The sequence below is a fragment of the Bicyclus anynana genome, chromosome 10 (genome assembly GCF_947172395.1).
Source record: "Bicyclus anynana chromosome 10, ilBicAnyn1.1, whole genome shotgun sequence".
Classification (NCBI taxonomy): domain Eukaryota; kingdom Metazoa; phylum Arthropoda; class Insecta; order Lepidoptera; family Nymphalidae; genus Bicyclus; species Bicyclus anynana.
In genome coordinates this window covers 4753203-4769432 of record NC_069092.1, presented here as the reverse complement: position 1 = coordinate 4769432, position 16230 = coordinate 4753203, and the positions used below count along the sequence as shown (strand labels likewise).

The 16230-nt window shown below is 33.6% G+C and overlaps 2 protein-coding genes across 3 annotated transcripts; both read right to left on the bottom strand.

Annotated features, from left to right (window-relative positions):
- Window positions 1–1609: 1609 nt before the first annotated feature.
- On the bottom strand, window positions 1610–12923 carry LOC112057762 (mannose-6-phosphate isomerase). Of its 2 annotated transcripts, none has more exons than XM_052883802.1 (7): window positions 12189–12923; window positions 8598–8926; window positions 7096–7237; window positions 6288–6464; window positions 5143–5310; window positions 3819–4021; window positions 1610–3569 (listed from the first exon to the last, which is right to left on the bottom strand). In XM_052883802.1, the coding sequence occupies exons 2-7, from the start codon at window positions 8913–8915 to the stop codon at window positions 3363–3365; spliced, it is 1215 nt and encodes a 404-aa protein (XP_052739762.1). In that variant the 5' UTR covers window positions 8916–8926; window positions 12189–12923; the 3' UTR covers window positions 1610–3362. The 2 variants fall into 2 exon arrangements, with proteins under 2 accessions (XP_052739762.1, XP_023954073.2); XM_024098305.2 differs by lacking the exon at window positions 12189–12923 and adding an exon at window positions 9198–9356.
- A 1356-nt stretch (window positions 12924–14279) lies between these two features.
- Window positions 14280–16067, bottom strand: LOC128198452 (uncharacterized). Its single transcript, XM_052884004.1, has 2 exons — window positions 16060–16067; window positions 14280–14953 (listed from the first exon to the last, which is right to left on the bottom strand). Exons 1-2 carry the CDS (start codon window positions 16065–16067, stop codon window positions 14401–14403), a joined length of 561 nt encoding a protein of 186 aa, XP_052739964.1. The 3' UTR covers window positions 14280–14400.
- Between the last annotated feature and the right edge of the window lie 163 nt (window positions 16068–16230).

Sequence of the window (16230 nt, the reverse complement as noted above, 5' to 3'; positions counted from 1 at the left end):
ATTAATGACTCTACGATTTTTACGACATATATAAAGAGACGCGCGGGGTGAGGCCCTGTCGCCGCGGCTGTACGTTACCGCTGATAGCTATAATCTAGTATTGCGCAGCTTACACACTATGTTCAACAACGACATAACGTTTGCATGCTATTATATCAAATAAGAAAAATAAAATATAATAACTAGGGACTTCAAACTAACACAACGCTATGCATGGCTACACTATAAACAAGGCGGCAATACATTCCCAGACATCGCTTTTCAAGAATAACGATATTACTACTAAATAATTAAATTAAAAAAAGAAAGAGTCTCATGCTCTACCGACTGAGCTAGCCGTGATAGCCCAGTGGATAACTCTACATTCGATTCGGAGGGCGTAGGTTAGAATCCGATCCGGGGCATGCAACTCCAACTTTTAAGCTGTGTGCATTTTTTACAAATTAAATATCACGTATCTCAAACGGTGAAAAACATCGCGAAGAAACCTGCATACCTGAGAATTTTCTTAATTCCCTACTTGTGTGAATTCTGCCAATCTGCATTGGACCAGCGTGATAGACTGATGGCCTAACCTCTGTCATTCTGAGAGGAAACTCTTGCTCAGCAGTGAGCCAATTATAGGTTGTTAATGATGATGAAAAAAAGGGATTATTTATTACGTGTATACAAAAAAAACTGCATTTTAACTTTTGATTTATTTGTTAAAACAAACAATAGCCAATTTAGGAACAAATGTTCACAAAGAATAACATCATAAATTAAATTTTAATAATGTTAAACAATCCTAATTATATTTATTGTGATTTGATGTACCTACATGTTAATAATACTAAATATATCAAAATTTATTTTGACATAAAACTAATAAAAGATTTACTAATTACAAATACACAAATCGCCAGATATTAAATTAAATTTTCATTAATCTATAATATCACTATTTTAAGGCACAATAAGGACAGTCCTATAATTATTATTATTATATTTATTAGTTGAAGAGGAAAGAGGTAAGAAGATACTGTATAGACTTAGCTAAAGATAATAATTAAAAAAGTTATAGTGATATATGAAACCCCGCACATCTTATGCCACTAAATCGTCCAACTAATAAATTGGACACCGATTGCATCAGAATCCCGAGTCCCTTTCCAGTATGTACAATTAAAAAGTTGTATGACTAAATTGTATTTATGACTAAATTGTAAAAGAAAACAAATTTAGTAGTTCGATAGTCGGCCAACTTACAATAGGCTATTTGACGTTTTTTTAATGGTCTTAAATAGATCATTATCGTTACTACTAGACTGAAAAAAAATCATATTTTTTTGAGACGTGATTACATGAAAATTTTAGTTTTTAAATATGTTTTTGACAATACGAGACAAAACGCCTGTCGGCCATGACAGTCTATATTTCAACTGTTTCATGACGTCACTATAATAAATCCCATACAAATGGAGCGCTTAACAAAATAATATCAGTTAACAATTAGTTCGACGTTTAGTACATCAAGTGTGTTAGTGACGTCACAAAATGGACGAAAGCGTTTCTGACGTTTAGAAAATTAAAAAAAAAGTCGTGATATTTAAATTAAGTTTTTTTAAGAAATCCTTAACTTTTATTAATTGATATCGATATATTTCGGACCCTTATTCCATGTACTACACGAAATTAATATTGTTTATATTAAATTTGATATGACCCTATTACAGGGTAGGCGAATCTTTATGCATCAACGTGCCATTTTTTCTAAAAAATGTTTAATGGGGTCATTGGCGTGCCATCAAATAATTTTGACTTTCTGATTATTTGGAGAATAACAATAATAAATACTATCAAAACTCTTTATGAAATAAAGTAAACAAAAGAGGTACATTTTGGAATGTTTTTATTACACGCATAAATTAAATTATTGTAAAATTAGTGTGACTTCTGTTGCTGCAGGTTAGATGACAAATAATTTATGTCAAATACCTACTTTACACATGTTTTATGATCGGCGACGTGCCCAAAATATTGTGTCGCGTGCAATCAATGGCACGCGTGCCATTGGTTCGCCTACCCTGCCCTATTATATGCGGGTGCTCAGTAACTAGACACAGAGAGCATTCACCGCAAAAGAGCACAATTTGTGCGTGGACTTTGTAATGAATCGAAACAAACATTTTCGATAGTTTTGGTGTCATATTTTTAAGGCACAAACATGGTCCAGACAAGAATAACAACCATAACTACAAGATTTTATTACGCACAAGATATTGTTGCAAGCAATCTAATACCGACACTTTAACAACCACCTTAGCAATTGTCAATTATCAACTAAGTTCGAATATTTAAAAATAAAAGTAAAATCCCGAGATAAACCTGCAAAATGAACTCTTGATGTCAGACATATTTTAAGCATTTATAACACCACTATTTTAGCGCTATAGGATCAAACAAAACTTTTCTATTGCTTGACTCAACTTGTTAACGTGGAAAATGACGTTACAATAGGGTAGTTGACTCATATCGAATTAAATACAAACAATATTAATTTCGTATAGGATATGGAATAAGGATCCGAAATATATCAACGTTAATTAATAAAAATTAAGGATTTCTTATGAAACTTAATTTAAAAATCATGTATTTTATTTTTCAAAATTTCCAAACGTCAAAAACGCTGTCGTCCATTTTGTGTCGTCTCAATGTTGCTTGATACAATAAATGTCAAACTAATTGTTAAATAATATTTTTGTCGAACGTTCCGTTTATTACTTAAATATTCTGCGGTATTAAAAAAGGTAAAACCAATTAGATATGATTTGCAGCATTACAAGCTATCAATTAAACATTTTGGCTAATTGGCTACAACTTATTTGGCTTTGGCACTTTACGGTCAGATAACAACTTAAGTTCTTAGTAGTTACTAGTTAGCAAAAATACTTCTTTAGTTTTTGGTTTTTTGTAATGCCATAGTCAGGGATCCCTAGAACATTTTGTACATCCGATTACTAACAAGCTAATTTTTCGTGAGTAGCTTCATCTCGATGAGACGATCACCTTTTTTGTTTACGAAAATTCTTGTTTCTGGTAGCTGACTGGGTTACCAGGAAACTTTTGTCACTTTACCCACCTCTTAACTTGTATCAACAACAAGGTTATTAAAAAATTTTACTAACCAGCTGTTTTTTTACTGTTGCTTAATTAATAGTTATACAATTTATCAGCGACATTGTCCAACAAATTGCGTGGTACATTATTTCGTTCCAACGCTCTGAAATTTTCATTTCCTGGTAACTCAGGTTAAAGTTAATATCTGGCCTTAAATCGAATCACATGCATATTCCCTATTGAAAATACAGTTCAGTCGGTTATCAAACATTGCATATAGCCTGGTATGCTTCGATATGTGACCCATCAGAAGGCGTGAAAGTAAGCTGTCGACTTGCCTTCAGGAACAGAACCACTCCGGGCCTGACTGGAACCGGTTCAGTATCGCAAGCCTGCCCCGACCCTGACGTGATGATGATCACGCTCGGACTGGGCCGGACTATTGTGTTGTAGGAGTCACCACTTGGTACCTGTGAACAGGAACTGATGATAAAGAAATGTCTGTGGTAAATGAATAAAATTGATACAAGCAAACTGCTACATTGTTCCTCCTAAGAGTGAATAAATGGAATCCTTATCAAAGAAAATAATTGAATAGAATAAGACCCCAGACGAAAGATAAATATCGGCTAATAAGCGTCATGACATTTCATAGCCCAATTCACAATCTAATCCAGGACTTTGTGAACATAAGCAAACATTCCACAACATTCGTTCACCTTTATCTTAACAACAGCAAAGTCCGGTACAGGCGGTCTCCATATGCAGCTGAACTCGTCCTCTAAGTGCGGAGTGAACAACATCTCTGCGTTGGAGTAACTGCAGTAGTCCAGCATATCCACCAGTGTCTCAACGTCTATGTGCTTCGGTGTTAGGCCCGCTCGCACCACATTGTCTGAGCATGCCATACATTCTACACAGTCTGAAAAAAATTAACATATAGCCATCAAAAACTAGTCTATGGCCATTGCTAAACGGTTTCATACTTTTGACATAGTCTGGAAAAAATCAACAGTTCAAATATCAAAAATGGTTGACCATCACTAAGCAATTGTGGTTGACTATGTTGCACATAACATAATTTACGTGTTTAGCGTTTGCGAATAATAGTCTATTTCTATGTTGCGTCTAAAAAAAATAGCTGCCCACCACTAATCTAGACTATGTCTATGACAATCGTAACATATTGTATGCTTTTGCGAAAAATAGGAACTAGGCAATTAAAAGTTTTATGTTATATCAGGGAGATGGATGTCTTAGCATTCCCAGGATTCACTGTGCGAGTGCCGGGTCTATTTTTTTTTTGATTTTGTATAAGCAAGCGCTTAGCTGCAAACGCCTAATGGTAAACTATGATGCAGCCTATGGTGGAACGCGCTTGCCTAGAAGATGCCTATTCATTCTTGACTTAAAGATACCCAGAAAGGTAGTGGGAACAACTGAAGCTGGGAGAGCATTCACACATCTTTGCAGTGTGTATAAGGAAAGAGGAACTAAACCGCATAGTACGCATCCGAGGAATTTCGACGACGTAGCGGTGCAGGTCTCTGCGATGCTTAGCAGTCCTGTGGTAGAACGGCAAAGGTGGCACAAGATCGAACAGTTCCTGAGCGCACTCCCCGAAATAATCCTGTAGAACACCGATAGACAAGCAACCTTTCGACGATGCTCTGAACTTTGAAGTTTAGAGCTTGTTATTGCCTCCATTATGTGGCAAGGAGAGAAAAACTCCACACTGAGGAGCTCCTTTAAATCGATTAACAGTTAGCACTCCCTTCTCTTGTTGCGACCCTGTCCAGCCATATTTGGTATGATCATACTAAAGCAGCTTTGCTTGCTTTGCAGTTCTAACGAGGCCAAGGTTATAGAACCGCACCTGACATACATAATTTCTGATCTTGGATTACAAAATTGTTAGTCCCGTTGACCCTTTTAACTGTGAGGTAGTAGTTGGGAGTCACCAGAACTTTGTTTGACTGGGACTATAAGATTTGAACAGTAAATACGAAAGTGATAGAATGATAAACTGGCGCAAACACACACCTCCACTGATATATGCATGTGGCAGATTTGGCTTGAGAAATATTGCCTGTCCAGGAGCAAGCTTCAAATAGTTCATAAAGTATGGCGCCCAGCAGCCAACATCCCCTGGGAAATCTTTATGAAGTCTTTGTACCAATGGATATTGAAGCAATGTCTGTATAGATGTATCTGAAATCAACAAAATATTTGACCCTTTATTAAACTAGCGGCAGTCTGAGAATTTGTTTTTCTAATACATATGTTCTGTCCATCTTGATCCATTAAGATAAACCCTCTCTCGAAAAATACGATGTAGGTAATTTTGTATCAGAATTACTTTAAACAGGGGAACGCCTGTGAATTCGCCTGCATGAAATTCAGTTTTTTTTGCAAAACTTTACAGAATTTTGCAATATGATTTTAGTAATCAAATGTAACTAAAGCTAAGATTACAAATACTTCATTATGAGCACAATAACACAAAGGCTTTAATGAGTTTAACTTGTCATGAGTTCTTTAATCTTTTTATTGGACCATTGTTTTTCACTATCTTACAAGTTAGTTACATTATGCAGATTATCTGTGGCATTAGTACATGTGAGTCATGTTGCTTTAAAAATAAAAGATTCTAGGTTTGTATCTATCTCTCATTCTCATGTACTAATATACTAGTAGTATAGTAGTACTAAATAATTAGTTTATAGCAAACAATCACAGGTAGCAAATTTTATAAATACACTAAATCTGCCTTCCAAACCATTGTTATAGTACAAATACTCAAACTTGACATTTCAGAAATATGTACTTGTAAACTATTATACTTGAAATAAATGAATTTTGATTTGAGTTTTGGAATTTAATAACAAAAAAAATGTATCTCATCATTTGTTCAACACATTGTGGGAAATTTTGAATTTAAAATTTTCCAACAAAAGCATTTCATCCAGTTTATGGCTACATCAACATCAAGAGTCAAGAGTATTTTGTTACTGAATAGAAAGTACTTTTTTTAAATTTTTGGTGTTGTATTTAAATAATTTTGTGTACTTCAAAAAAACGTAAACATATAGGTATAAGAACATTCATAATTATGTTAAGTCCATGTTCGACACAAAAAACTATAATGATAAGAAACCATAATGTACATTGATAACAAAGTGGTTTACCTTCCTTTTCCAATCTACTAAGTAGGTTTTCTAAACTCAAGGTTATATTTTTCTTATCACATGTCATTAGGGAATGAAACACTGTTTTTAAATGTTTTTCACATTTTTCTGCTCCCTCTGCATTAAAGAATCCATTTAATAATCCCTCTGGCAGTATCTGTGCAAGTTCAGGCAGATCTGTAACAAGTTAAAATTGAAAATTTTGGAAGCCCAATAGTCATGAATAAATAAAATAGTTACTCTTATATCAGAAATTCTGTCCATCAGAACAGAAAAATTTAAGTGGTGTTGCACTAAGTGAGTTGGATTAATAAAAAATATTTATTTACTTACTTTAAATGAAAAAAATCACATTGAAATCAGTCCATCACATAGACATAGACAGACACATATACAGACAGGCATTGACATCAAACTTTTATGTTGTATGGGAGGTTAAAAATGTCTTTTATCATTCTGGAAAAGAGCTGACACTCTTACACTGCTGGACTGATATTAATCAAACATAGCTCAGAAACACCACAAGGAAACTGGCTTCCAAGTGAGAAAAAAATACATCAAAATCAGTCTATCCTACAATGCCACAAACAGACAAACACACAGAGCGACATCAAGGTTTTTTTAATTATTTACAAGTTAGCCCTTGACTACAATCTCACCTGATGGTTAGTGATGATGCAATCTATGATGGAAGCGGGCTAACTGTTAGGAGGAAGACGAAAATCCACACCCCTTTCAGTAGTTATTTTCTCAACCACCCAAGTAAATCATTATGGTATTTAAAATTAGTAGTTTCTTTTTATTTTACCTTGTAAAAACTTCTTAATTTGTGCAATTGGCCTGAATCCACACAAAGCTTCGAATGGAGTCAAAGCTATAGCCAGCTCAGGCTTGTGATTGGGATCTTTATACATATCTGGAAAGAGTCTGTGTAGTTCTTCTGCATGATCCTGAAATAAATAAAAATATAAGCCATTTTTTTTCTACTATTTTACATACTTATCTAAAACTAAGTATGTATACAGTAATACAGGGTGATTCAGACTTTAGTACCGATATTTTTTTTCGTGGTTCTGTATCATTAATAGAACATAAATCTACAAACAGTTCAATACATTTTATGTAATTTTTATTTTTCAATTTATGTCTCAGAAATAACAAAATAATGGACACATTACCAAACAAACTGCGCAACTGCTGGCGGCACTTTGTAAGACGCCGACAAAGAAATACCGGCCGTAGGCATATCGCTTCGGCTTCGGCTGATGGGGGTGGCAGAGGTGAGGGGATCGAAAAATCCCTGAGGACGCCTACCGATTTGCCGATGGGCGACCAGTGAGAGACAATCTGCCGTCGCGTGCGCATTTAAGTTACCTAATTAATAAATCGCCTGTGCATGTCACTATGTCGGGATTTTTAAATCGCGAATATTACGAAATGGTGCGAGTGTATTTGCTCAGCAATGAAAGCCTTTGTGCAGCTCGCACAATGTACGAACGAGTGTGTGTTCCTAGGCTACGAGCCCAAGGAATCCTGAACTCTGCAGTGCCTAATGTGAGGAACAAGTGTTTTAAATAAACTAAATGACAAATGACAATGGACTTCATTTCGAACAATTGTTAAAATACAGTGATTAAAATTTTCTAAAATTAATCATCATTTGTATTTCATTATTTCAATCGAAAGTTCATAGGTTTTATTATTATTATTACGCACTTCAGGCATTATTGATGGTCCTACGCCTAATAAAGTATGAAGGGAAAATCGGTACTCAGCTCAAAAGTGACGACCTTTAATTATTATAAAAAATAATAGGTATCAAAATAAAATAAAATCACAAAGGTCAACGGCCCTCGGCGCAGTCGCTCGCTAACTTAAGTACCTACCAGCTGATTTTGTAGTTGCCTATTACATTACCTAGTACAGCGATAGGGTGACCCTCAAATTCTGTTTAAACGTAAATAACTGTAGCTAATGATAACTTTGTTATTTTTGAGTTAAAAAAATATGTGTTCATTAAATTTTGTTTATGTACAAAATATAAAAATATTGGTACTAAAAAAATTTTCTTCCTGTATAGTGCAGTTTAACACCAAGCTTTTTTATCATTTATATAATCTTTAACCTGTTTCCCCTAAATAGTACCTGTTCCCGTTGATATATGTGGATAAGATATTGTCTATGACACTCACAAATAGAGTAGCTTTTTATTGGTAAAAGAATTTTCCTAAATTGGATCAGTAGATTAACCCTAAAACTTTACAAACAATACCTCTTTATAATTCTTATTTTGTTAATAAAAACCTTTACCTTAGCTGGGTGAGCTTGTATAGACAAAGCTTTACGGATAGACAAAACTTTAAGAAGGAAAGGTACAGTGACACCAAACTTCTTCTTAACATCAGGGCCGATTGCATCATGGTTGTCCTTCAGGTACTCAGACAGAAGAATACCTCGTTCAATAATCAAGGAAGGTCCATTTGGATGGGTTCCCATCCACAATTCGGCATATGGTTGTTCAGAGTTTATTGTAACATTTGGATTTCCACTTGATAAAAGTTGTGCCACCATACTGTCTGACCCCAGTTTTCCCCATTCATAGTTTTGTACTTTACACTGTAACTCCATTGTATAGGTAACTGAAAAGTTTTAAATATGACTTGGTTTAGTAGTTTATATTCCTAACTTTAAATTATTAAAAAACCTAACCAATATAGTGGTTTAACAACTTTCAACGAATTCTGCCATAAAGGAATATCTTTATTACACTAATAAAGATATTCCTTAAAGTAAATAAAGTCTAAAAAAGTAACAAAAAAAAGAATAAGTAAGTAGTGACTAATTTAACTTTATTGGAAAAAGACATGTAACTAGGACACAACCGCAAAACAAATTACATCATTATTTTACCAATTAGCTGCACCAAACGATCAAGATATCAACCGGACCGATGTATCCACGGAATCACAATTCACAACCATTTAATAAAATGAAATTTAAAATTCAATTGGAGTGTTGATTATTGATATTGACTTTGATTTGACATTGACTGCTATCAAGTGTCAATGTCAAATATCAATTGTCGTCACTAGGGATGCTCGATGATCATCGATGTTTGATGGTCATCGATGTTATAACATCGATGTTGCTATACGAAGAATATCGTAACAAGAATGATAACGAAATCAATAATCGATCATTTATGTTACTCACGGCTTCACGTACGACCAATGCAACGTACGAAACAAATTACGTATTTTATTAGAAGATACAAATTACTGTAGAGAAAATAATTTTAGTAACTGTAAAACTGTAGAATTTTAGGAACCCGCATTAATTAGATAAATATTTTTTTTGTTTCACTCACTTGTCTACAAATTAAACATAGACAATACTGTAAAAGCGTTCAAAACAGCCAATAAAACACCTGGAATTGAATTCATATCCGGTGTAAGCTGTCAATTATGTATGTTATATTGTCAATAAGACACAAGTTAAAAAGAAACATTATTCGTAGACGGAGAAGCATTAAATAAAAAAAATCCTTAAATTGCTTTGAAAAGGTCATAAACGAACGCTACTACGCGAAGATTACTGACAATCTGTCAGGGTGTGAGTTACAAGCATGTTGTCATGATAAAAATTCTTAATTAATGTTGTCAGCTAATGAAAAAAAAAACCATTTTATTTAATTAATTAAAAAAAATGGTTTACAAAGATTTTTTACTTTGGGTTTTAAGCCCTATATTTTGTGTTCTTTTAAGATAAAAATAATTTATTCTGCTTAGTTGACACTCGGAATAAAGGCCCAGCCTCCATACAAAATTGGGACATGTTCTTTAATAAATTTCAAACGATTTCATTGTATTTTATTGTGTTGTTAATTATCAATGCTAAAATTATCGATGTTTTGTTTGTGATGAACATCGAACATCGATGTTGAGCTTTCGGTTATGACATCGATGTTTTTCAGCATCGAACATCCCTAGTAGTCATTTGCCTGTCACTTAAAGCGTTGCCAGTACCTAGTTTCCTAAAATTCCCCAAGGAAAGACAAATCAAGGTGGAATTCCCTAATTGGGTAAAAAAATATCCCAATTCCCCACAACTTTCCTACTTGTAAAAATAAGGCAAAAACAGATACCTTATAATTATATCTTTTATGATTTTATAGATATTTATTTATTACATTTTTGTCAAATTTTCCTTACAATTTACCATTTTTTGGAATATATTGAAAGTCACCCTTGACAATATTTTTGCATAGATAGATGGATTTTTGTAGAATTAAATAAATCTCAAATATCAAATTGAAATTACCCACAATTTGGGATATTTCCCACAAATTGGTAACGCTGATCTCTCCTATCTCTCTGTTTTTTTACGCTAGAGCTGTCAGCTGTGACTAGAGCTGTCATTGTAAATTACAAATGTAAAAACAAAATCTAAAAGACTAGTCGACGCCCAACGGTTTCACCCGCGTAGTTACCATTTCCCTGAAAATACGATCCTGTACCTATTGTAGGTCCTACTTATAATATTATGCAGGTAACTAAAACACTAAAGACTTAGGTAGGTACTCGATAAAAGGACTGTCCTTCATGAAAATAATCATTTTTCAATTTAAACCAGTAGTAGGTATATAAGACCAATCAAATAAACAAGTTCTTAAAAACTAATACACGTTAAATAAGTAGGTATAGATGATAAGCTAGAGGCACAGTAGATATATTACAAGCAGTAGTTGGACTTCATACTAAAGGTCGAAACGCGAGCTATACCTACGCAGCTCGTACGTGGGGTGATCGTGGGGTGAAGACCGTTGCGACTGTGCCGCGGTGACGAACGCAGTGTATTGGATTTTTTAATTATGACGACTAGGAAAAAAGTTATTATTTTTATAAAGTTTGATTAATATTTTGTATTCTAAAGGCATAATTTAATAAATATATATATAAATAAATGCTTAAATGATAAAATTGTTTAAATAGGTAAATGACGTAAACGTTAATATAAAATTATTAAATAATTATTTATTAACTTCTTCATTTAGGTTGTTTTCTTTGATTATTATGTAATACATAGATTTAAATCTTATGACATGTATGTTTTGTATACCTGTATTTTAAGGTAATAAAGAAGTTAAGTAAAGAAGTTGTTTGAATTTAACAACATTATTGTGTTGCTCATACTTTAATGTATTTGAATAAAAAAAGTAAAGAGCCAGCTGATATCAATATACCTATCCAGATTTTTTTATTAAACTAGCGAACCCGGTCAATCTCAATTTTTTTTTTGGAGTTCCTTCCCTACATGCCAAGTCAGGGTCAATTTTTTATCGTCTATTCTATAGTGTGGGGGTATCGTTATCGGTATTTTTGTACATTACATAAGGGGTTAAAGTGCTAACATAATCTACGGAACCCTACACTGCGCGTGGCCCGACACGCACTTGACCGATTTTTTATTATTTGGTCACCTAGTGTGGTGGTAATAGATAGATGGCATCACCAAAATAAATATATGAAGGTCCTTCAAGATCATTGATTAGTATCAGCCTTATTTAAATCTACCAATCAAAAAACAACACGCATTTTATTGATCACTTCCTATTTTACTACAATTTACAAAGTATTTTATTTGTTTATTTAAAAAAAAGTATATTTACAATCACATAACTAAATGGAAACACAAAGTTGGCTAATGTAATTAAAATGCTGGAGGCAGGCAGCCCTATCACATGTTTACGGAGCGCGCGGCTGTAGGTATTTATTTCAAAAATATGGCCGAGTTATTATACTGCTTGTAATATATCTACTGTGCTAGAGGTGACTTTATTTAGTTGCATCAAGGAAAGTGTAGATCACTTTAATAATAATAATAGCAAATAAGTTTACTTACTCGATTAAATTATCGGACGCGAGCTATCTAAATATAACTGAGGACCAACTCAATAAACTTGAGCGACTTCAAAATCTTGCTATTCGGTTCTTAATTAGCCTACGCAAATATGACCATATTTCTGAATTCCGTTAGAAGCTCAAGTGGCTCCCTATTCGTCGTCGCCGGGATCTGCATGTACTTTCACTTTTGTACTGTGTGTTGTTTAATCCAAAATCTCCTGTGTATCTGAAGGAGAAATTTACGTTTCAGGGAGTGCAGTCTGAACTGAGACAGTGTCGATTACTAACTCTATGTTTACCCGTGCATAAGACGAAATTTTATAAACATTCTTTCGTTGCGCAAGCCGTTAAGTTATGGAATGCTCTCCCTTTAAACATACGGCAATCAAAGACACTGGACATTTTTAAAAATGCCGTAAAGTCTCATTATCTGGTGCAGTAAAGACGATCTGTATATATTATTTCTTTTCAATATAAGGTATTTATTAGTATATTTTGATATGTATTTTATTCATTATTGTAGGTATTTGTGTAATATTGTTTATGTATTAGGATGTAAATTATTTGTATGTATGTGTATTACTAATACTATGGTTATTTTTGTTTTACGCCACCTGCTGATGTCCTTAAGTTTTCCTAAACCGAAGGTTGCCTGGAAGAAATCGCTACTTAGCGATAAGGCCGCCTTTTGTATGCTGATCTCTTCCTAATTTGTTTTTTATTTCACTTGTTTTTGTCTCTGTGGTGTGCAAATAAAGTATATTTATCTTTATCTTTAAATATTACATGTCCAGTAGGTATATACTTATTCAATAACTTGTTTACTAGATATTGGACTTTTTAGAGGTTTTTCGTTAGGACACTATTTAGCAATTTATACCGTATTTCCAGCTGGATGTTATAACTGCGTCAACGAGGGAAGTTATGGTTTTGAATAGCATATAGAGATTGCAGAATGATATTAATTTAATTTATTTTTCACTACTCTTGCTCAAAAACATTATCATATTAACACTTCTGACTCCACAGCGGGGCTAAACAAGCATTTCAACCTCTAGGGGCTAAAGTAATTTTGTTTTTTAATTCTTGTCTGTTACGAGTACTAGCCAAGCAAACTAAAACGGAGGAAGTTTTATTCGAAAATATAATCATTATAGGTAAGGCCCTGATTGTTTTGAAAAATAAATAAAAAACTTAAAAATTGAAATGAAATGCAGTGAGCGTTCTTGTCTGTGGAATGCGTTCATTTTTTTATTTAATTTTTATTAAGTTGCGAATACAGCGAGATTTGAAGACATGGGACATCTTGTGCGGTGTACCTTTGCATTTTTCTCATGTGAAAGAAAATTAAAATTAAAAAGCGAGAATTTTAAAAACAATTGCCGTGAATAATCCATACTTACTTTTTAAAGAAATTCATTGTGAATTTGTGACCGTAATTTACATGTTTTGCAACATTAATTGTTATGTCTTCATCTAGTGAGAATGGTGACCCTAATTTGGAGATGGATCAAAAAAGTCTTACAAATGAAACGCCTAGGTACTTACGAAAAATTTAATAAGTGGAGAAAAGAACAAGTGCATTCACTTACGGATGGTGTTTTTTAAACAATTATCTCCCATGTTTACCCCTCATACTTATTATTCAATTTTACAGTAGTCGGAAATTAAGTTACCGGGTAGGTAAAAGCATCTCCCCTAACATCCAAAGTTGTAGCATTGTGTACCTACATTTAATTTTCAAACAAAATAAAACATTGAATACTGTACCACAGACTGTACCGAGTTATTTTATTTTCTTGCAATCGTAGTGAAAAGAATTGTGTAACACTACAAAACCGAGCGCACACATGCACAATTTTGTCTTTAATTCCATTATTTGTTTATGTATTGACACTACCTGAACACAAAAAATTGTAGACGATATTCAGGTATTATTCGTTTTAATGACGTTCGTTGTTGAGCACAACTAACATTGAGATGTGGAAATTTCCTCTATTGAACGCCTCATTTTTCACGACCTAGTAACACATCTAACAATAGGTATTTAACATCATTGGCTAAAACTCTTCTCTACATTTAAATGATTTGTAAGGGTTACATTCTTTTATCACTTTTGTAACTAAAAAAACCTTTAATCGCAACAATAATCAAGTAATATTTTATTTAATTAAGGAGGTAGGTACCATAGGTTATGGTAGACGATAATTTTAAGCGTAATGCAAGCTTTTTCTATCCATGTAAGCGTTTATCTCCTCTTTCAGACTTTTTAAAATACTTTGATCTGGATGAGTTATTGGCAGTGTATTATCGTCATCAGCTTTATTTGTTTTTCTTACAACGTTGTTATTTATTAACGGGATATCATCAGAATTAGTATGCTTTACGAGTTGTGGAGGTATGGAAACCCCAGACAATCCTCTGTTAATTATTTCGACATTTAGTAAATCTTCGACAGTGTCACAGTGAATGCCGGGTTGATTCTGTAAATCACGATCCATAGGAATTGTAGCACTTTGTCTAATATTTTTAGAAGACAGCGGACTGTATTTCATTTGTAATGCTCTCAAATCTAAATATGGATGTTTTTTCATTATAACTAATTCTTCGTACTGACGTATATCGTCTTCGGTTACGGCGTCTTTATTGGCCAGGTTTTTTATTCCAACACTTAAATGATCGTAAATATTTTTACCGAAGTCCTGCGTACAGTCCTTGATTCTACGTAGCGTATTTTCGAGATTAGATGCCATTTTCTTTGTCCTTTCGAATAAAACGTATCTCTCATTTACTGAAATGAAGTCTTTCTTTAATATTTACCTAATCAAAGTTGTAGAAAATGCTATATGGATCAGTTTACGTAGGTACGTGAATTACCTACCTATCTTATCTCTCATCATCATCAGATGATAAGTGAAAAACTATCCCCTTTAAACAGAGCTTGGAGTGATGTTTAACATGTCCTACGAAGTGCCACCCTGTCCATTTTTACTAATGGGGTCCGTAGATGCTAAGCATGTAATTACACCGGTAACCAAAGCATTGAGACCAGAGTACCTAGGTACTGCAATATTACTTGATAGAAAAATTATGCATAGTGATAATACCTACCTACTTAATCGGGACGAGATCTGCCACAAAACCTTTACCTACTACAACTAAAACCATTACTAGGTAGGTACTACAGCTATACTTACTATTCGGATACGTCTTTCGCGTTGCTTTCGCTTTTTTGTGTCTGTAAAGTGGAAGCGTTGAGTGAAACGTTAAACATACAAACAAACATGCTGTGATAAGGAGACCGCCATATTTATGCATATTTATCACACAATGCAAGTTTTTCAACATTGAAGCAGAGGGGAATATTAATTTTATTTCTGGGTATCTGTCAATGGTGGGATAATTGGAAATGACATAGATAATACACACTATGATAATGACATTTAGTTCATGCTGACTTATCTATAACAGAGGTTTTTAACCAAAGAGGTTACAAACACTTTTCGCTGTCAAAGTTTTATTAAATTACTAGCGGACGCCCGCGACTTCGTTCGCGTGAAAATCAATGTAAGCTTTAAATCCCTATTTTACCACTTTAGAGTGGTTAGTGATTCAAGTTTGAAAGCAAAATTGAAAATTATTGAATCACATTATGTTTCATATTTTTTCATAATTTATGAACAAATTTTTAAAACTGTAACTCTAAAAATAAAGGACTTGCCATATAAACTTTTAAACCCAATTTCGCCCCCTTCTATTTTTATTTTAGGTTAAAAAGTACCTTAAGTTTTGCTCCAAGGTCCCATTTATAATTATACCGAAATTCGTACTGATCGGTTTAACCGTAAAAAGATAACAGAGAGACTTACTTTCGCATTTTTAATATTAGGATAGATGTAGGTACTTTGTCAGAAAATGCATTTAATTGAAAACTTCCTCTTCGTGAACATTTTTAAGTCGGCAAAAAGCTTTTGTATCAAACTTAAGCTCAACAGATTTTAAAGTCGTTAAATCAATTGGCGTGAAAAGTCCCGCCTATA

Excerpts from the sequence above, each read along its gene's own strand:
- LOC112057762 (XM_052883802.1), bottom strand. The coding sequence starts at position 8,915 with ATGGAGTTACAGTGTAAAGTACAAAACTATGAATGGGGAAAACTGGGG. Across the intron at positions 6,465-7,095 it reads AATTAAGAAGTTTTTACAAG|ATCTGCCTGAACTTGCACAG; the intron begins GTAAAATAAAAA and ends AACTTGTTACAG. Across the intron at positions 5,311-6,287 it reads TAGTAGATTGGAAAAGGAAG|ATACATCTATACAGACATTG; the intron begins GTAAACCACTTT and ends TGTTGATTTCAG.